Source organism: Battus philenor, unplaced genomic scaffold (assembly GCF_028537555.1).
Source record: "Battus philenor isolate CCGP_79_NKW_IND1 unplaced genomic scaffold, ilBatPhil1.0.hap1 SCAF_16, whole genome shotgun sequence".
In the NCBI taxonomy this organism is placed as follows: domain Eukaryota; kingdom Metazoa; phylum Arthropoda; class Insecta; order Lepidoptera; family Papilionidae; genus Battus; species Battus philenor.
Window position 1 is genome coordinate 12447959 of NW_027181678.1, and position 22495 is coordinate 12470453.

A 22495-nucleotide genomic window follows, 5' to 3' on the forward strand; every position below is an offset into this window, starting at 1 on the left:
GACACAATGAAGATCGCGGGAAGTCGCTAGACCAGTCATCGTGGTGATCTTTGGACGAGGTCTACACCTTACAATAGGCGTCTATAGGTTGTCATGGTGATGAAAACATACCGTTTGTTACAGTCTGAGAGAAGGCAGCATCGAGCACTTTCTGGCCCGGAATCTTGTACCAGGCGACGTGGTGCATTTGAACGTAGGAGACAGGGTACCAGCGGACCTTCGACTCTTCGATTCCACGGACCTGGCGATCGACGAATCCTCATTCACCGGGGAAACCGAACCGGCTGGGAAGAGCGTCCTCCCGAACAAAGCTGCCGGAGGAAGGGTTAATAAGGATAACATCGCCTTCATGGGAACCCTTGTCCGTTGCGGAAATGCTAAGGTATTAAATCTCTTTGGTGTGACAAAAACTTATTCGTCAACTAGTGTGTCGAGGGTCGGACACTCCAGTTAAGCTGATCAAAGTTGGCTATCGATGTCAACAATATGAGAATCCACTATTAGTTAAAATACAAATTTTATTTAATTGCTAAATTATTTAATAAATTGCTCTTGGTTAAAACATATACAAATATGTTTTAACCAAGAGCAATATCATCACCGGAAGACTACGCGGTGATAGTGTCATATTACGTAAGCACCACCTTTGTAATGACTTGAAGAGGTTCTACGCGCGGAGCTTTCTAAGTGCAAGTAATGCATTGCAATTGTAATTACAGTGTCATGGTGGTACCGATCTAGATTATAGGTTTACAGATTTTATACTAGTATTTTACAACCTTTATGTTCCATGCCCCATCTAAGCCTTTATATAACTCTTACCCCTCCCCTCCTCCATGTAACATACATATTTTTTTTTATTGAAGCGAAAAACTTTGGTATTGCCCTCCTTAACAATTAAATTGAACTCTTGAGATGAAAACGCTGCTTTAGGATATCGGTGACCGCAAAAAACCGTCTCAGTTTATTGTGGGCTCCTATTAGACCCGGTCGCGTTTTGAAAACACGAACCTCTAGTAGGAGGAGCTTAATCTGGTATTCTTTACACATACACAAGTAGTCACTGTGAACGTTCCTTTGTGAAAATTTTAGAAATAAATTCAAAACGAGCTTTTCATGTTAATATAAAAAGATAATCACGTTGGATCATCATCATGTTTTCTGAAGTAATACGTTCACTGCAGGACATAGGCTTCCATCACTGAGATAATCTAAACGGCCTCTATCCACCGTCTTTTGATGATAATTACAGGCTTAATGTTTAAACGATCAGATGTCTGAGGCGGGAGATGATGGTCATCAGAAAATAACTTAAACTTATTTAACGGAAAAGAAAATATTCGTTTACAAAACTTACATTGTAATGTGTCGTCAATGATGGTAAAAAAGTGGTAGTCTTTATTTAACACTAAATATATCATTATGTGTCAAATGACCCATTTTGAACTTTTGCATTTGAAAACCAAAATAATGCGACGTGCAATGAATCTAAAATATTAATTTTTTTTTTCTTTGGAAATGTTTAATATACTATTTTCTTTAATTATAATAAATTTAATTTTAATTTTCTTCCTACTTACCATATTTCATATATTCAAGCAGGATACATAAAATCGAGTCATTTGACCAGCTATGGTATAAATATTTAGTAAGTGTTGGTATGATTAGTGTTAAGAGAAAGTTTTTTTAAGGCCACCGTCTTTGGGGGCCTCTAGTACACCCCTAGCGACATTTTTAATAAATTTTTCAAGTGTCTTTTATTTTCGCTCTTTTCTTCCCGTATTCACATAATCGTTCATTCACTCTTCTAACACATAACTTCATCTAACATAATCATTCATTCTAAATTTGTTTCTGTGTATCGCTTTCCTTTGTCTCTTTAATTCTTATACTTTAGGTCTATCCGTAACAATGTATCACAGTCTATTCTTATTTTATTAGAACTTACTTTATTTATTTGTATTGCAGATGTATATTTATCACAGTTTATTTTATTACCTTATTGTGTTACTTTTATTGCTCTTCTATGATTTCTTTCTTTTTAAAATTTCTTACTTGTCTCTATTTTTATTTTCGATTTTATATTTTATTCCTCACGATTACGTTCTTGATCACTCTTCTGCGGTAACTGAAGAAGGATGCTCGAGAAAGTTGGGTCCTAGCAGAGGGATCATAGTTGACAATATTTATGTTCAGGGCATCGTGGTTAGCACCGGAGAACGTTCGGAGTTCGGCGACATCTTCCGCATGATGCAAGCGGAGGAGGCACCAAAGACTCCACTTCAGAAATCTATGGATACCCTCGGAGCGCAGCTGTCTCTCTACTCCTTCTGTATCATCGGCTTCATTATGGTGGCGGGCTGGCTCCAGGGCAAGGCGATACAGGACATGTTTACAATCGGAGTCAGTTTGGCCGTCGCCGCTATACCTGAAGGTATATTTTACATCGATTATTTTGCAACAAATTTATGCTATGGGAGGTATGCTATTGTTTAAGCTACCAGATGTATCGGATGTCGAGTAATGGTTGTTTTGTTGTCGTTACTAAAGGCAGCCTTGTACCTGCCTGGATGTACTCCACTGTCTTACTCGGCCCCGTGTATCCTCTAATTTCTTTTTAAATAATGGTAACAAGAACATCACATACGCGGGAGAAGAAAATTGTTGTCTTGTGTAGAGAAATTAATAGATGAAATACAAGATGTTTTTAATTCTATAAGAATGTAAAGAAAAATTACGACGTTAATAAGGTTAGCGCAGATTTTTCGGCATTGACAAAATCTGTAACTCTTTTGTTGACAATTGTTTATGGTTTTGCAAAACGAAATGTATTGTAATACGCGTAATGTCACAAGATTATATTAAAATTAGTTAAATAAAAGTCGTTAAATACGTCCTATTTCATTGGGATAAAAATTTTTAGTGACGAATGGTAAATATATAGAACTGAACTATCATATTTTCTCTGAAAACTTACTAGATGGCGCTAGTCGGTAAGCTTCATAGACGTAGTACTGATTTACTTTTTTATTCTTTTTAATACCACTCGGTATGCGTGTAATATGTTCTATAAAAATAATTAATTATAAATCGCATAAAATTGAGTTTCTATCTTATTGGACATTAAAGAGCAGCCTACCATCGTCTGCATGGTTCTTCGAGCTGGATCTGAACCAGCGACCTATGGATGCACATATTGTGTTTATTATAGAGCTCACTCTGTGTTTGGCACTAATCGGTGTAACATAACTCCTGAAGATGCCCCGTGGAGGGGTGAAACACGTGTTGAGTGATTTGACGGTGGCAGTTGTGTAATTCGCATTGTTTGCCGCATACGCATTTATCAGCGGGCTGGCGGGCGGTGCACTTTGTTGCACGGCTACCACTGCATGTGCGGAAGTGGCTAAATATTGGTCCTTTTCTTACTTAGGATGGACTTCCGCAAGGTAACGCCTGATTCCATTAAATATTATAGGTCTGCCTATCGTGGTGACGGTGACGTTGGCGCTGGGCGTCATGCGAATGGCAAAACGTAACGCCATTGTAAAGAAGCTGCCAACCGTTGAGACTTTGGGATGCGTCAATGTGATCTGCAGTGATAAAACTGGTAAGATATTCTTCTTTTTCATTCTTCATCGTCATGTCAACCGGTAGACGAAGGCATAGGTCTTCCACATAAGCTGGCAAGATGTCTTGCCCGCCACCAGCGTCTTTCGGCAACCCACGATGCAAAAGACTCTCGAAGGAGGACCATGAGCCGGTAGACCTAATAATTTTGATTTCTTCTTCATTCTTATCAGGAATCTTCTAATGTTATAATTCTAAGGAAATAATATTTAATATATTATCTCCTGACACTACTAAAGTGACATTGGGGAGGATACATCTGTAGGGAGAACCACTACGGATGGGCAAAACGCCTAATTGAACGGGTGGCAAGCAATATGTAAAGGATGACCAAGTAAAAGGTGGAACTAAAACCTTTAGCTGATGGATACGTTAGGCACAGGAGCGTGATGGATGGAGAATTTCAGAGAGGCGTACGTTAAAGATGCGACTGCAACTTACTAGTAGAAATAATAGCCATTTTTATTATCTTTATATTATTACCTGAGAATAATTATTTACTGGTGAATCTTTCCAATAAAACGCGGTAACCAAGTCTCATTGGACGATTTCAATAATTTGATGTATATCTGTAATAATAAAGGAATTAATATTCCGCGACCTGTATTCGGCATTGAAATATCTTAACTTCTTAAAAGGGTAACTATCGACGATAGAATCAAAGTTCAGAATCTGGAAGGAATTTGTGTATAAGTACATATTTAAGTGTAAGTTGTATCAATGTTTTCTCTTTTCGAAAGCGCATGGGGAAGCCTGTTCGAAAGAATAAACAATTGTTTCACTGTCAAATTTTCTTACTTTATTAATAGTCACTAATAAATTCACGAAGTTATTAACCCTTTCCTTACGGCCAGTCCGATCCGCCGCATTGACGCTACTGAACCGGGCATGTGCGCCGCGAATTTTCTCATTTGTGTTACATGTTTAAAGATTTTACCGGTATATTAATTTAAAATAGAAGTTAGGATAATTCTCAGTAATTTATTTGGCTGTAATAAATCTTAAAACAGGGATCTATACATAAGCCCACATTACAAGTTGGATGCCGTCTAACTCCGGCGCTAGTAACGAAAGGGTTAATTAAATTTCCGCAGGTACTTTAACTAAGAACGAAATGACGGTGACCACGCTGTCGACGTCCGGGGGACACATCGCTGAGGTGTCCGGCGCCGGGTACAACGCCCGCGGTGACGTACAGCTGCGCGCGTACAAGGGCCGCGATCTTGACGTTGCACGCATGGGCGTGCATAGCATGCTTGAGGTAACACTTTTATTCATTTATTATACAAATCATTTATTTAGTGAAACACGTGTCAAATATGGTGATAACAAAAGAGTATAAATAGTTCAAATATACACCTGTCCCCCGATTTACACGGTACTTATTTTATGGTTTTCCAAATAAGTTTTTTTTTGTTTTTTATCGCACTCTACTAAATGCTACTGTGATTGAACACGTGCGCTGTGTACACATTTCACGGGGAATCCCGAGCTTACGTGCTGACTTGCTGCACACGCACACTGTGTCTGTATTTCTTCGCATAAAATTAAAGTTTTATTTACGGAAAATTGTATTTGAGTGAAAGTTTCACAGTTTTAGAAAGATTTAATATAAAAAACAGTGTTTCCGTAATATATTAAATATTTTAACTTGTCAATGCAATTTTTATTTCTTTGTACACCTAAAATATTGAAAAAAATCACAACTGTTGAATAGCAAAATTATGCTTTTATACTTTTCGATTTACACGGTTTTGATTTGAAAATTTTTATTTTGAATTTACACGTTTTTCTCAGGAACGTATCTACCGTGTAAATCGGGGGATAGGTGTATTTTGTCTAGTGGCGTACAGATTTTACGTATGTATAAAAAAAGAAAGACCACCAACGTATTTCTGAAGTAAGGTTCTTTGAGTTGCGACTTTGAGCCAGTATACGCGGCGTGGGTAAAGCCCTCCGCAACTAAGTGGACTAATGACGTAACCAAGATAGCGGGAAATCTGGGCATCGCAAGACCGAATATCATAGCGATATTTGAGGGAGGCGTTTATCTAGGCTTACCATAATTACGAAGAGCCAAACCGGGACGCAGAAGAGAAAGAGGCTCAATTTTATTTTGCTTTTCGCTTAATTTGTGTTTTACATATTTGAAATGCAATCAAAATTATTATTAATTAATATATTTTTTAATAAAATAAATATATTTTTTAATAAAAAGAAAAAGAGACAAAGTACAATTAATACAAACAACACTAAAAATTTACCCGGTTTTATTATTCACCCACGCTTGCTTTATATTTTTCACTAGAGTGCACTTTCTTCAGAATCGTTTCGTCGTGCTTAATTTTGTCATAAAATTCACTGCATGACATGTTCAAGTTGAGTTTGCACGTAAGCAAGGCTTCCACAACGCATTCTTCCATCCTCCCCCGATCGTCAGACCACATTTTTTTATCTGTGAAAAAATTCTTTCCACTGGCGCTGAAGTACCGGGTAGACGCATAGCAAACTCCACAATTTTTTTTAAATTTGGCACCTCAATATGCTGCTTGTGAAAATGGGTGAATAGCTGGACCCATTTCTCGGAGTAATTAGCTTCATTAGAATTTTGGCGCGGGTGGCACAGGGGAACGATTGTTGGGGTGTCGGTGCTGTTCAAGTTTGACCGGGACGCTAATGCAGACCGGCCTGGACGCCGAGACTGGGATCTCAAACCGGGACTATCCCGGTCAAACCGGGACGTATGGTAAGCCTACGTTTACCAAATGAATAACTGAAGATGATCATAAACCACAGGTGGGCGTGGTGTGCAACAATGCTGAGATTCGCGACGAGACGCTATACGGGCAGCCCACAGAGGGCGCTCTACTCGCGTGCGCTATGAAGAACGGAATGTACGAAGTCAGAGACCTCTATACTCGCCTCCATGAGATACCATTTAGGTGAGCAATAAACCTTTATACATCTCGAATTTTTTTTTTCTGGAATGCCAATTTGATTTTGGACGCCATCGTTGATTTACTCTGACATTTTTTAGGTTAAAATTGTAGTGTTTGTATAAATATAATACATACCAGGTTGATTATACCTGTCTTTCATTTTTCTCAGCATCAATAAGGAAGGCAGTGCTCTACGAAACCAGCGTAACGCTTATTCATGTACATAGTAATAATTAGCAAGCACATTACTAAATCAAACACTATAGTATAAAATAAATAGTATAACATATATATATTAACTTTTTTACGTAACTAAACGGACTGTATATTTTTTGCTTGGGTGGATATTAAAAATATATTTAAAATTTCAGTTCAGAGACGAAAATGATGGTGGTGAAATGTGCGCCGAAGTTCGCGGACGGTAAGCTGAAGGAGGAGGTCTTCGTAAAAGGTGCCATAGAGAAAGTGTTGCCTCTATGCACTCACTACATCGACAGCTCCGGGAACTACGCGCCGATGACCAGAGACAAGCAGAACGACTTCCTATCCGAGGCTTATAATATCGGGAGAATGGGTGAGACAATCTAAAACACATTATCAATAACTCACTGGAAAAAGTTATTTACTTTTTTAATATTTTTTTTATAAAGATGATGTCGCTATGACGTCACAATAGCTGAAAAAAAGGTCTTTGACCTGTGTGCGTCGCTGGTGATGATTTAGGGATCTGAGATGTGGTTGCGTACGGTTTGTCTTCTAAAGCTCATGGTCCGCCGAAGAACCAAGGTTACTGACGTAGCTCGAAGAATTTCTCGTCTGAAGTGACAGAGGGCAGAGTATATCGCACGTGCAATCGTTGGGCCTGAAAGGTTCTTAAGTAGCGACCACGAGTCGGTAGTCGCTGAATGGGTATGCCGCCCACATGTCTCATTACGTCGACGAGTCACTTAGAGGGGGTCCAACAACTAGTGGGTTCCTACAACTGGGGGGCCTTACAATTAAGGGGGGCTTACAACTAGGAGGGAGTCCTACAACTAGGGGGTCCTACAACTAGGGGGGTCCTACAACTAGGGGGGGTAAAACTAGGGGGTAAACTGGGGGGTGGGCAGCAACTGGGGGGGGGGTCCTCCAACTATAGTAATTATTAAATGTTTACAAATATATAATAACAGTATAATGTATTTATTCTTTTATAATTTGCTTATAATAACTGATTGCTGGCATCTTTTTAAGTAGATGTTAAGTATATATGTTTTTACATGTATAAGGAGACTCCACTTTTCTATAACTAAGACATTACTTTTGATTTTATGTAAAAAATATTTATAATGAAATTATTAACTTTTAACACAGACTTACAGCTTAACTATTGAATATTACACAATATTTATACTGTTTATTTATTGTTTACGTTTGTAATGCATGTGTGTCCATTCGCGCCTGAGAATTAGTTCGTATTTATAGTAATAATGCTTCGGTATCCACAATTGAAACGACAATACAAATATTAATTATTTCAAATAGGCTTTACTAAGTACACTGATATAATAAATACTTAAATATGCATTTGATGAAAAATTATTTTAGATTTTATCGCAAGGAAACTCGTTACATCGAGTATTGATAAAATTAGCCTGTTATTTGAACATGGGAATGACACTAATACAAGGCATTTTTATCTCCTATATAATCTTTCAATACTTTATAAGCTCTGAATTTTCTCACAGATAAATTGGAAATTGAAAAAAAAATCATTGAATATATGTTTCCAGGTCTTCGTATCATCGCGTTGTGTCGTGGACCTAGTATGGAGTCTTTGACCTATACGGGCGTGTGCGGTGTTTGTGACCCTCCTCGGCCCACTGTACGAGACGCAGTGGCCACTTTGCGACGCGCCGGTGTCGACGTCAAGATGGTCACTGGCGACGCGAGGTCTACTGCACTTGCTGTCGGTTAGTTAGATCGAAGTTGGATCTCTCTCTACTCTATCTCTCTCTTTCTCTCTCTATCACATATGGCCTTACCATGATATCTCTAGAGCTATTAGACTTCGAGAATTGGAATTACAACCGTAGTTCTTGTTTGCACTTTGTGCATTAATTATATAGTGTTGCCACTTCTCACAAATAAGTTTCCAGAGGATGGACATTAGCGTCCTCTGCGTACCATTATACAAAACTGCAATCGCAAATTGCCTGTCAATCGTGGCGATTATGGTATATAAATATATACGATGATGTTTATTTCTCTTTGATGTTTTCATTTCCCTTTTTAATATATTTTCACCCTTATTTATTACCTGCTTTTTAAATATTTCACAGAATTTAAGGAGTTTGTGGCGTAGTACTTAATTTCCCATTAGGGAGGTGATGGTGACACTTTCCAGTCTTTCTGGATGCGGTCTGGCTTGGGTGCGGGCATCCAACGATCGCCCGTGTACTTGACTATCTGTTTTTTTTTAAATCCTCTTTCGTCCATCTTGTTTTCGGGACAGAGATATACACCTTTCTTCTTTCTCACTGTCTCATCCTTTACTTCAACATGCATTCGACTTACGGCATTCACATTACATTACATTTACCCATCGCCTCCCATCTTCCGCCACACTACCTGTTACACGGTTTTGTTATGTCTAATTACGTCACCCACCACCCTGCAACAGAACCGCAAGAAAGTGTGGCGGCTCTCCTCCTGTTCCAAAAGAGAAGCGATGTTGCCGCAAGTAATAATGTCGTCGTGTAAATATCTTCGGTCCACCTAGTCGACGAACCTCGAACCTGACTACCTATAAAAGAAATTTATACTAAACCCCACCTCTTGTACTACCCCTGAACCTGTGGAAACCTTAATGTAGTTGACCATTAAGAAAGTCTTGTATTAACGTATCATTTTTTTATTATTACAGCTCAGATGGTAGGCCTGGATGTGCTGCACTCCCAATCTCTGTCAGGAGACCAGCTCGACTCCATGTCGGATGAGGAACTGGACCGTGTTATAGATACTGTGAGTTAAAATTTTAATCATCATCACCATGACGACCGGTCTCGTGATGCTAGCATCCAGTGACTTCCAGCGACCTTGGTGATGTCTTTGGCTCACGGTCGCCACTAGAAGGCAAGGAAGTATAATTTAACATAGCACGTCCATATTATGCCGCCTCCTATCGGTCTTATTGGAAAACTATGAGTGAGATCAAGTCAGGCAGTTGACGTCCTTCGGCTGAAGTGAGGATGATAATTTAACTAAAACTATTTTATTTTTCACAGGTCAGTGTATTCTATCGGGTAACACCGAAGCACAAATTGTCGATTGTAAAGTCGCTGCAGAGGCTTGGCAACATAGTTGGCATGACAGGTAAGACGCCGTACCTTCGTACATTATCTATATAGATAAAAACTCATGAACGACTTTCATTCTAATTTTTTCATATAGGCTATGGCTTGAAGATACAACTGAATCATTTGTCCCAGTTAGCATACAATATAACCTTATTGAAGAATTAAAGCCTCTTCACGATTCTAAAGTAATCGTATCGAAAGTAGATTTCACGACTACCCCCCATTCCTCCTACCTGCCACCACCCTTCCAACAAGTCGCTCCGAAAAGGTATGTTACCGACTAAAACATACACAGAGACAAGTATAACTTGCAGTTATGTTAAGCGAATGTGGACTATGAGGCAGCTTTTGATTCTGTCGAAGCATGGACAGCGATGATTTATTATAGTAAAAAAAAATGTAAACCAATTCCTCATTAAGTCTTGTTGACTTCTTCTCGATAGGTGGCGCTTTACGAACTAATGTAAACTTAATTATAAACTGACAATTATTAATGATTTCATATACTAAAGCTTTTGTCTTGATATCGAATCGCCAATTGGTATATCGAAGTATAGCAAAATATTGGTACAATAATACCACCATATCGGTATGCCGGAGTACAGTAGTAAATCAAGAAGGACATTGAAAACAGGCATAACACTGGGATACGATATCTCTTCGAATCTTCAAGCTCCTGGAATGGCAAGGAAAGATATTAGTGACAACGGGAAATCCTTCTCTCACCTTTTGGTTTGAAGACTTCTTAGTCAGAGTCGATGGAGGAACGTGTACGACGCTTGAAGATTTCGATCTACGCCAAAAATATCAACTACTACTAAATTAAATATTAGCGATTGTGGTCCCAAAAATACGGAACTGTGTTCGTGAAGGCGCTTCTAAGATCAGGACGCTGTAGCAACACCAACCGTCTGACATAGATTACTGCGCGCTATAAAATTAAAATGTTCTTTATTCGAATAGACTATTACATGCACTTCCGAATCGTCAATCAAGATAAAATGTCATTGTTGTACTTCCAGGAAGCTATTACCTGCTCAAAAGCTAGTTCTGTTGATGGGCGAGAAACTCAACTTTTGCTCTTTAGAAATGTAGTCTTATAAAGAGTTCTTGAAAATAATTAGCTTTCTGAGTGAGCATAAACAACATCTTGTCATGTACTCTTTTAATAATATCTTTTTATATTGATATTAAATATATCCAGCGGCATATCAAATGGTGGAAATTTTTTGTACATATATATACCTTGAACTAGGAGTAATCAGCTTATTTTTATTCCTTGTATTAACACTATGTCTGTCATTATTTAAAAAAGTGAATGTTTTTGCGGATATACAAAATGTTATTATAGATATAAGAACTACAAAACTGGGAGTGTTTGTATTTATATGTACCATTCTCTGTTGCACACATTCTCTGTCGCTTTCACACAGATGACACTTGTGATTGGTTGGAATCTTTGAAGTTTTAAATATAAGTATATCATCAAAGACGATATTAGGCTCTACTAGTATTCTGTTCAAAAAGAAAATGTCATAAATTTTTATTTCAGGTGACGGAGTGAACGATGGCGTTGCTTTAAAGAGGGCAGACATCGGCATCGCGATGGGTCGAAACGGCACCGACGTCTGCAAAGAGGCTGCCGATATGATACTCGTTGACGACGACTTTGCCACCATCATGTGAGCTTTTCAACTATTTATTTATTTTTATTAACTTAGAACAAGTATTACATATATTGCACTGCCTGTGGTAATGATTCTGCTACAAGATCAATTTAAAATCAAAATGAGAGAAAGTAAACGAAATAGTTCAGCGAATTTGCAAAATGAATCGTTAGAGGGCAGCACAGAACAGATGACCACTAGGGCAAAAAAGGTTCTTGAGCGAAGACCACAGACTGTCTGACTGGGAAAAAAACGTTGGTTATAGGCTACTTCCAACTAGTCCTGGAAATGGGGGAGGTCATTGTCCAGCTGTGGATGTCTTACGGCTGATGATGATAATGGTGACAACTGTGTATGGTATTAGTATGCACTCCTATAAAATGCTTCTTAATAATGACTTCGTCTGTGTGGAATTAAAAAAAATAGGTATTTTTTTTGTTTAAGAATTTTCCTAAAATAAGAGTAGCCCAAGTTACCGTATCACTGCAGTTTACCGCCAGTATAAATCACGTCAAAATCGGTCCAGCCATTTCAGAGATTAGCAAAAAGATAGGCAAATATTGAAAAAAAAATGTTAGTGTGGTAAATGAACCGTATGAGCATTTGCATGTACAGCATATGCATAAATTAGAACTTGGAAATGAATTTGTTTACTACAGTATTCATGATATTATAAAAATGACCACGATAAATGTGTAGTGGGAGTAACTCCAGCAATGCTTCTGTCTAGAATGATCGGGAGTTGGCGACCCATTTGATACACGTACTGACCCCGATTTCTACGGTTTTCGAACGGATGTAGTCGGCAACCACGGCATGATTGGTTAATGTTATCGCATTATGAATTTATCGTATACACTACAATACAGCCAAGTGTCTCTCCAACTCCTCTATAAGGCATAGGCCTCCCCAGAGGTCACCAAGTTGTGTCTTCGGTCCACCCAGTGGGAGGGTTATCCATACCGCGTCTACCGGCTCGAGGTTTTCACTCGAACACCTTTCAGCCTCAACGGCCATCGGTTGCACGAGGATATGCCCCACCCACTGCCACTTCAGACAATCAATTTAAGCTACATCGGTGAAAGCTCTATCCATTGCGCTCTAGATGACCTTGAGTTAATATACCTTTTAATTCCAGTGCGGCAATAGAAGAGGGCAAGTGCATATTCTACAACATCCGCAACTTCGTGCGCTTCCAACTGTCGACTTCCATAGCGGCGCTGTCACTGATCGCCCTGGCAACACTGATGGGGATACCAAACCCACTCAACGCTATGCAGATATTGTGGATTAATATCATCATGGATGGTGAGAATACCGTATAATTTATTATCATTTTATAACATTGACCTACCTTTCTTTAAGTAGAAGAATAAGAAGAACGGGAAGAGTAGAAGGAAGAACAAGAGGTGGAAGAAGAAGCTTATGCTATATGCTTCTAGTGATTCATTTTAATTTCCAGGTCCTCCGGCACAGTCGCTGGGCGTGGAACCGGTGGACCATGAGGTAGTGCGACGGCGTCCCAGGGACACGTCCCGGCGCATCATCTCGCGTGGGCTGCTGCTGTCTGTACTCCTGTCCGCTGCTATCATCATAGCTGGCACGCTCTGGGTCTTCAATAGAGAGGTAGTTATCTTTTTCTCTTCCTAATCTCTATTCAAATTTTTATTCTGTTTTTTCCGGCTAATTTCTGAGATGACAGGACCGATTTCTACGGAACTCATACTGGCAGGTAGAGCTGATGTAAGAAGGAGTTAGGCTACTTTTATTTAAAAAAAAATCTTAAAAGAAATAAAACTAAATTCATTATGTTTAAGTCTAAGCTGATTTCTTATATAAAAAACCCTATTTTAAGTCGTTTACTCATGACTGAAGGTCGTGGCCAATCATGTGTCTCCGTCACCAGTTAGGTCCAAGTCTTGTCTGTCTTCGCCTTGTACTTGGGCGTGTAACTGCGTCAGTCCTTACAAATACTTCATTAGTTATTCTGAGCATCTTGATAAATCTTCTTAACCTGTTCCCAGATGTCTGATAACAAGATCACACCACGGGACACCACGATGACATTCACCTGCTTCGTACTCTTCGATATGTTCAACGCGCTGTCCTGTCGCTCGCAGACCAAGTCTGTGTTCGAAGTTGGTCTATTCTCTAACAAGTGAGTCTCAAATATTAATGAAGGTAGATTCAACAAATAATCAAAGGAACAACTGAAATGTTCAGAATTTATTTATTATTAAGAGTTTTATGTACACCATATACAATAACTAAAAAAAGAAACAATTCATATTGTACTAGAGGCAATCATATTATGAATAAATAAAAATACGTACATTATTAATTATAAATAATATTTTATGGGTTACTGGTCAACGGATTACCTTAAAATTGAAATTTGGAATTCGATTCAAATTCATATCTTCATTCAAGTAGGCGGTTTACATGCGCTTTCAGATCGTAGAGCCGACCAAAAATCCAACAGATACTCTTTGAAATGAAATTTAAGAATTTATCATGTGTACTTTATAATATATCATGTAAACGAGTCAAAAAAACAAGTTACACACATTGCGATCAATTAAAAAGTTATGAATGCTGTCTGTAACAACATTAATTTTATAATATCTTTTTAATGGTAGTATAAGACTATGAAAGGGAAGGTCTAAAATATCTCGTTGAACATTATTATACATGCATTCGCCCAGACCCCTTAATTGATATTCATTTAAAAATCACCTTCTTTATTACAATTTCTCTCGATTTTGAAGCTATATGCTTCAAATGACCAATAATGCGATGTTCTGAAAACAGAGATTTATTTTAAAAACTTTAAACGTGGTAGGTAAGTAGTTATAATCACTTACACTTAATGTTTCACACCATTAGCCTACCGGAAAACAGAGAAATGACATTTAAAGCTTATTATTTAAATTGTTGATTACTTTTAAAAGTTAATCTGTAATGTTTTAAATTATCACTTTCACATCTCAAATACCATACCCACCGGCGACCGCAAAGGACGCTACCATAACACTATTATTAAAAGCGCCATCTATGAAGTGTCAAGTTAACCTTCACACAGCCGCTGCTTTACCGACATCAAATAAGCGCGGCACGATACAAGATAGAATTATTAAAGAAACTAGTATCTTTACATATACATATATATAAACTAGCTGATCCCGCAAACGTTGTTTTGCAAAAAAAATGATATTTTAATTTACAAATAAAAAATAAGGGTTGATCGTAGAGGAGTGAAAATTTATGGTTGTATGTATTCTTGTATGCTGTATCATAAAAAAATAAAAAAAAAATTCGTTAAAAAAATAATTTTTTTTTTAAGTGTGAACAACCTTTATCACTTAGGGGTATAGAAAATAGATAGTAGCCGATTCTCAGACCTACTGAATACGCATATTAAATTTGGTAAAAATCAGTCAAGCCGTTTCAGAGGAGTTCAAGTTCGAACACCGTGACACGAGAATTTTATATATTAGATATTTACATAAATGAACATATACACACTCATATGATATATATAATCATTGAGTAGGTATAACGTTAGTCACGTAGCAGGGCGCGGTGAAAGAAAAGGTTGCTTCGAGAATGCGATTTCGCCTTCTTCTATACAAGATGATTGACTATAAGTATAAAATCTTTAAGAGGGTGAATGTATAGTTATCTATTAAAAATCAACCTGTCTAAAGCAATTGTCTTTATAGGCCTATAACACATTACAAAGTCTGCATGGACAGATAGTAAATAATAATAATTTTATATGTAGTAATCCGGATTTTAAAAACGATTTTCTTTACTATGTTATCATTGTTTTTTTTTTTATTTGTAACCTGAAGTTTGATTTTTGTATATGGTGTACCATACTTTAATTGACAACAAATGAATAGTACATTCAAACCTTTAAAGCTTTACACCTTTAATAAACCTGTATATACTTTGGGCCTCCATAGTAGAAATAAGAGATGCAAATGAAACTTTCATTTCAGAATGTTCCTAGTGGCGGTGACACTGAGTTTGGTGGGGCAGATGCTGGTAATATATTTCCCGCCTTTACAGCGAGTGTTTCAAACTGAAGCCCTCACTGGTCATGGTGAGTTAATGTTGGTCAAATATGCTTTAAGCTGGTTCGATTTTTTTTAATTCGGTTCTAATCAGTCTTATTTATCTTGAGTATGTATGGAGGCTTATTTAGATCAGTTTGGCCAGACTGGACTTACACTAGGACCTCAATCGGTTCTATTGGAAATTTGTGGTCTAGGTCTTCGTCCAGAAGTGGATGACCTAAGGTTAAAAAAATTGATTGCTAACTCGTTACCAGCTCCACCAATTGGACTGTTTTTGTTTCATATTTTCAATAAGGCACCACTGCTGGTAGTAAAAATAAAATAAAAAAAGGTATTTTGCTATAACATGGAGTAAATAAATACATCTTGACTATAAAAGATTTGACGTAAAGGTGTATAAGGTGTATAAGCGAGGGATTGCACAGGTGATAATACAAAATAAATCATTTAATTTTTGTTTATAATAATCATCATATTAGCTAATAGATATCGCAACGTTGCCCGGTTTTGCTGGTCTTGGTCCGTCTCGGTTTTTTTTTGATATACGATTAATTTAGCTATTTTTTCTGTTGAAATGTGATGGACGTAGTATTTAGATATATCTAGATAGCTTGTAGTCCAAAGGACTATCAGTCTACTTCCTAATTCTGATTTTTAAATGTGTTACAGATCTCATATTCCTAGTCTGTCTGACGTCGAGCGTCTTCATAGTGAGCGAGGTCAAGAAGCTGATAGAGCGAACACTCAAGAAGCGGTCGTATGGAAAGTTCGCGACGAAGGCCCACGACGCCATGGACTTCGTATGACAGGAGACACCGAAGAAGGAACAGTAGACGGGCGGCGGTTCTGTCACTGTGACAGCTGTCAGTGTGACAACCGCCTCGGGTCACGTGACCGAGGCGCTGTCAGCTGTCACTATGACGCGAAGCGAAGCGGTGGCGGACATGTAAAGATGGCGTTTTGTAAGGCGAAGGTAATTTCGTTGACAGATGACAGTGACAACTGCAGCTGTCAGTTCAGTGACAGCTGTCATTGTGGTAACGAACCGCACCGCGATCGACCGCCATTCTCGATTTACGACGGTAAAATCGATATTCCTATCCGTATTTAGTTAATTTCGTCATTAATTTATTTCATCATCGACATGTGCAACAGTATTTTACGTACTATTTATTATTTATTATTATGTTACAAATGACAGACGCTACCATTGCGAAACCATCACATGAATGCTGTTTATCGTATGAAATTTAGAATTATTAATTTTCATTATGAAATAAATGTTATTTATTAAACTGAACTTCTATGTTGACATTAAAACATTTAGTGATTAGATATATAGTCAGTTTACTCGTGTGTATATAGAACAACTAAATTTAGTTTGATCATAAATAAAATTCGCATATTATTATAATTAAGTACAGATCGTGAATGTATCAGCCTAATATAATTTAAGTGAATTTTGTGAATTTATTTTTACGCTTATGTATGTGTAGTTAATTGTTTTGTGATTATTTATATAACTCGCATGAAATAGCGCGGGTATTAACTCATAGTTGCTTTGTTTCACTGGTGGTTACATATGTACTTCTTTACTATTGTAGTGCTTATCTATAATTGATTATATATTTTCCATCTCATACTTGACGTATAATACGACACTAGGACACATATTAGTAGAAAATTAATAACTCCAATGGCATCCAACTCGGATGGGCTGTGTTTGGAAAGCTTTGAAACATCTTAAAAAATACCGCAATGCCTGAAAACGAAGGTCAATGTGTTACCGGTGATGACATACGGCTCCGAAACGTGGTCGCTTACGATTGCCTCATAAAAAGGCTCACGGTCACTCAGATAGCAATGGAGAGGGCTATGCTCGGAGTGAAATGAGGAGATCTGCTGAAGAACCAAGGCCCTGACTCTTTTTTCATTGCTCGTCTATAGTGGCAGTGAGCGGGATACATCGCTCCTACAATTGATGGCCGTTGGGGCCGTATGGCAGCCACAAGCCGTTAGACGAAGCATGGGTAAACCCTTCATTACGTGGAGCGACGACATAGTCAAGGTTGCAAGATCGGTCCTCGATCTATGGGGTGGTCTAAGCCTTCCAGTGTGTCGGCTGAACAGAAGGAGAAAACTAAATAACTTGCAAGTACTGAATTCTACATCAACTGCATTCCATCATGGCGTGGTTTTTTTAAAGATAGAGAAAGAATAGAAAATTGATTACCCATTAATACATTGATAGGGTCGCTAGCGGCATTTACTTCTAAAAATAATATTCGAAATATCTAATCATAATAATGATTTTGTATCTGTACGTATGTAAAAGTAGAGTGGGTAGATTGAAATTTTTTGAAAATTATTATAACACCCAGTGTTACCATACCAAGGTATATATTATCTGTGAATAGATAATCGAATTGACTAAATAATTGTATGACTATTGTGCTCCCTTATGGAGACTGAAATTATTAATAAATTATTTTGTTCAAATTTTATTTTTTATTTTGTTTATTTTTTAATCGGATAAAATTCATTTTGAGTTTATTAAAATTAAAAGTTGCACTGGTCTATGATTATGGCAATATCTTGACATATTTTCGTTAGTGTTGTCAGGTTGCTCTTTAAGAACAATTTCTAATAATTTATCTACATATTGTATTTTATAGATTAAATAAGTGTATTAAATTAATGACGTAGTCATATACATATATATTCACTTCCCATTAATTAAAAAATTGGTAGAATTTTCACTGTTGTCATCAATTAATAATTGAAAAATGTAATACTAAAACCTAATCAAGTATTACAATCTGAATAATTATTTTAAAAATTTCGACTATATTTAATGTTTTAGAGGGTTGAATCATAAAGAACTTTGATACATTAGATTTAGATTGAAATTTCAAGGATATAATTATTGTATTATTAAAAATATCTTGACATTCTCCTTGACGTTAGTGAATAATCGACGTTAGCTTTTGATGTATAGGGTTTATTTTCATTCGTAGCTTAATGTTAGAAGGTCTACATTGCAGGAATTATCGATTGTTGTCTATTGAATGTATACTTTAATAAAGAATGGTGCTGGATAGACATATGAATGGTTCGGATTTAGTTCTATACAATATTTATTATAATATCGTATTTTAAAATTACATGAATAAAAAAAATTACATATTTTCAATTTTCATATTAAGGATCGCTAAGAATGTAAGACATATGCCTCAGTTTTAAATTTAACATAATTTTGATAGTCATGAAACTTTCAGAGATTGAGAATTATGTTTCAAAGTAGCTGATATGTAAAGGCTGTATATGTGACAAGAATATTAAAAAAGTGATTACAAAAAAAGTGTTGAGTCAGATGACTTTTGGATCCCTAGTAGAGTTATGTTCAATAATACCATTACAGAGTGCCAGTATGTTTCTAGTTTCTATTAAATAAGCTCTAATGTATATAAATGTCTATGTCAATAGTAACACAGATAAATAAATTCAAGATTTATCTGTGAAAGATATAACGCGGGACGTGACAAAATTGGTATGCGGTCCTTAATATGTTAATATATTATGTTAACATATAATTTATGTTATGTTTCTGTTGTAAACATAATATGACATATATAGGCTTCTATTCAGAATAAATTTTATTCCAGTTAACCCTGTGCTTTGTGTTTGCTGACATATGAATATTAAATGTAGTCAATAGTTTAAATGAAATTAATTATGTCAAACATAGATTAAAGTGTATACGGCAAAGATTTTTGTTGTACCTTCATTTAGGTCATTTTTTAGGATTTATAAATAATAAAGTAAATTAGACTTCACTACATTTGTAAAAGGGGTTGTCCCATAAATCAACGTCAAACATTACAAGAGGATAAATCCAGTAAAATAGTGATTTGACCACTATTACTTCCCAACTTGTTTTGGGTTAGACGTTGATTTTATTAATGGGACACTATGTATGACATTTCTTTCAAAGTTGTCTCGAATTCTTTAGGTTTATTTCTATATGTGATGCGATACCTCATAGGATGCGCTTTAACACATTTTCGCTTGCACGTTGTTACTGAGCTATAGATGACTCAGTTCTGACACATTTGAATTTCTAGTATATATGTATCACGATACGATTAGATAGGATACGATTTGTGCATGTAACAGGTACAATCTCTTACAGAAATAGCTTTGTTATTGCTAGACAGTGTTGGCATTGGATTGCGCCAAAGACCCACGGTATTATTTTTACCGGGCTACACATGTTAGTTCTGACAAATTGAATTACTGGCTTATATGTACCGTGATAAGGGCGCGATTTGTGCATGTGTCAGATACAGTCGTGTACATAAATCGCTTTGTTATTATGTGAGAAAGTGTTGGCATTGAATTGCGCCAAAGACCCACGGTATCATTTTTACCAGGCTACACATGGTAGTTTTGACACATTTGAATTTCTGGCTTATATGTACTATTATAAGAATAGGATTTGTGCATGTAACAGGTACAGTCACGTGCAGAAATCGCTTTATTATTGGGTGACACAGAGTTGGCATTGGATTGCGCTAATGAACCACGGTATCATTTTTATCGAGTTACACATGAATATGTTAAACATTTTCATTTTTAGCTTATATGTACCATGTTGTATGGTAAGTACATTTGTGCATGTAACAGGCGAATGTTACATGTACAGTCGCGTAAAGAAGTCACTAGTGACAAATAAATAAAATAGATTTTCTTAAAATTGTTTCTCGTTAGAAATGATACCGTAATAGTACGTAAGTATCTATGTTAAAATTAGCTACGATTTTGAACCGTAGATATCGACTCTCTGTAGTGTTTAAGAGCGTATCGTTTTGAATATAGAGATTAAATACAATGTCTTTTGAAATTATACATGAATTATTACTATAATAAAAATTCTATCGTAGTCTTTTATAAAGTCACTGAAATGTAAACATTTTGTTATAGTATTTTCGATCAAATATAATGTATTTCATTTTCATTTTCGCCATAGGATATTTATTGCTGGATGCGATAATATAAATTTTCAATATGGCGAAAGGTTGACGTCCTTCGTTTCGCTTGCCGATCCATAGTCATAAGAATAGAACCTTAATTCAGAGGTCATCTGTTTCGCGCGATATGTGTCCTGACTATGCCACTTGGACTTGCTTTTGTTCAACACCAGTTTAATATATATCTTTGAGGTTATATTAATGATCAAAATTTTATCACGATATTCGATTGTTGTTTAATCGATATGTTTGTCGTTTTTTTTATCATCATCTCAGAAATAGAATGTGCACTGTTGGGATAGACCTAGACCCTTAGATTATTTTCTATGACCTCTACGCCATATATAAAGACCCCAGCGACCAATAATAGTACCATCAATTTATTTTAAGTGTACAATGAGTGCAGTAACTTTTAAGTCTTTTGTATATACAATATGTTTACATTTTCAGTCGACGGTTTTTATTATGCATACTTCAAAACTATCTTCACCTCTGTACTAATACAATGTTGAATACCAATAGAATATACGTAGTTTACAGGTATATGAAAAATGCGTTATCGAAGAGGGCGTGAGTGTGTTTCTTGAATTATCCAAGCCTAGGGTAAAAGGATTTTATATATGTTGAAAGATCACAGATAATTAATGGAGGTTAATAAATAAAATGATACATACTCTGTATCATGCACTCTTCGATGGCGACTCATAAGGCAGTGCAATTAACAGCGCAATTAAAATGGTGTATTAAAAAATTGTGTTTTATTTCATACCCTATCCTGAATTTATAACGTAGAAAGTAAAAAGTTTAAAGGTTTTGTATCTTTGTTATTAATAAAGCAACAAATGGTCAGGTCGGTTGTACGTGGTACGTTATACGATTAAAATTTCGTACGGTTAAGAAACGTGCAAGCTTATATAGAATAAGTTCGAGAAAATATCGCTTTTAAAACTTATGGATTGAGAAAACTGCTAAGTTAGGATTTTTCTGCCAAGTTAAAGACGTGGTGACCATGAATTCTCACAAAAAGTTTATCCTTGTGTAGTATGTATTCAGAAAACTTAAAAAGAGGAAAGTATAAGAAGCATGATATGACAGGAAAGGATCATGCGGAGGCCGCCAGATGCCAGAAGATGAGATGAAAGTTTTCTATATACAAAGTATGCAAGGAAATCTTCTAACTGTAGTACTCGCTGCGAGCATGTCTATAGGTTTGTGAAGATTAATCCCAACAACGTGAGTGTGGGGATTTCCCATTTTAAAAAGAATTTGGATATAGGAGAAAATATTGGATTATTGATTATAAGTGTACCAGTCTTATATTTTATATATATATTTTTTAAATTTATAGCTTATTGGTTGTCAATTATGGTATGGTATACTATATTCAAAAATCAATGGTTTCATAAGTAAAAACATGCGTAAAAATCAAAAATTTTAAAATTCAATTTATTACATATTAAAATTAATTATTATTTACTATCTCGTTTTGACACATGCCATTTTGACACGAGCGAGGATTAAAAAACCGAATCGAAGGAGGTCTTAAAGCCTGCTTCAAGTCCTTTGACTTATATTTTAAGTACAGGTGCTAGAAATAGACTATTCCGACTATTTCAAGGATTAAAAAAAGCGTTGGCAAAAGTGCGTTTTATCTGACGGGGATAAAATTGATTGGGATGAATAAAAAAGAATTTACATTTTTTTAACAAATTCACATAATTTTTTGATCACAATATTATATTTTAGATTGAAGCAGTGATTATTATTTAAAAGATTATTAATTATAATATCCGCAGAAAAACCAAGGTAACC

The 22495-nt window shown here is 36.3% G+C and overlaps 1 protein-coding gene across 2 annotated transcripts in view; it reads left to right on the forward strand.

Annotated features, from left to right (window-relative positions):
* The window catches only part of SPoCk (secretory pathway calcium atpase), a 62291-nt gene extending 44189 nt beyond the window's left edge, over positions 1-18102 (forward strand). For both annotated transcript variants that reach the window (XM_068762683.1, XM_068762682.1), the window contains exons 5-19: positions 124-382; positions 2197-2434; positions 3476-3607; positions 4722-4888; positions 6424-6569; positions 6938-7140; positions 8339-8518; positions 9472-9569; positions 9833-9920; positions 11457-11586; positions 12710-12879; positions 13034-13197; positions 13596-13729; positions 15576-15679; positions 16323-18102. In XM_068762683.1, the coding sequence (XP_068618784.1) occupies positions 124-382; positions 2197-2434; positions 3476-3607; positions 4722-4888; positions 6424-6569; positions 6938-7140; positions 8339-8518; positions 9472-9569; positions 9833-9920; positions 11457-11586; positions 12710-12879; positions 13034-13197; positions 13596-13729; positions 15576-15679; positions 16323-16459 (2350 nt within the window). In that variant the 3' untranslated portion in view covers positions 16460-18102. The remainder of the gene's footprint in view (positions 1-123; positions 383-2196; positions 2435-3475; positions 3608-4721; positions 4889-6423; positions 6570-6937; positions 7141-8338; positions 8519-9471; positions 9570-9832; positions 9921-11456; positions 11587-12709; positions 12880-13033; positions 13198-13595; positions 13730-15575; positions 15680-16322) is intronic.
* The last annotated feature ends 4393 nt before the right edge of the window (positions 18103-22495 follow it).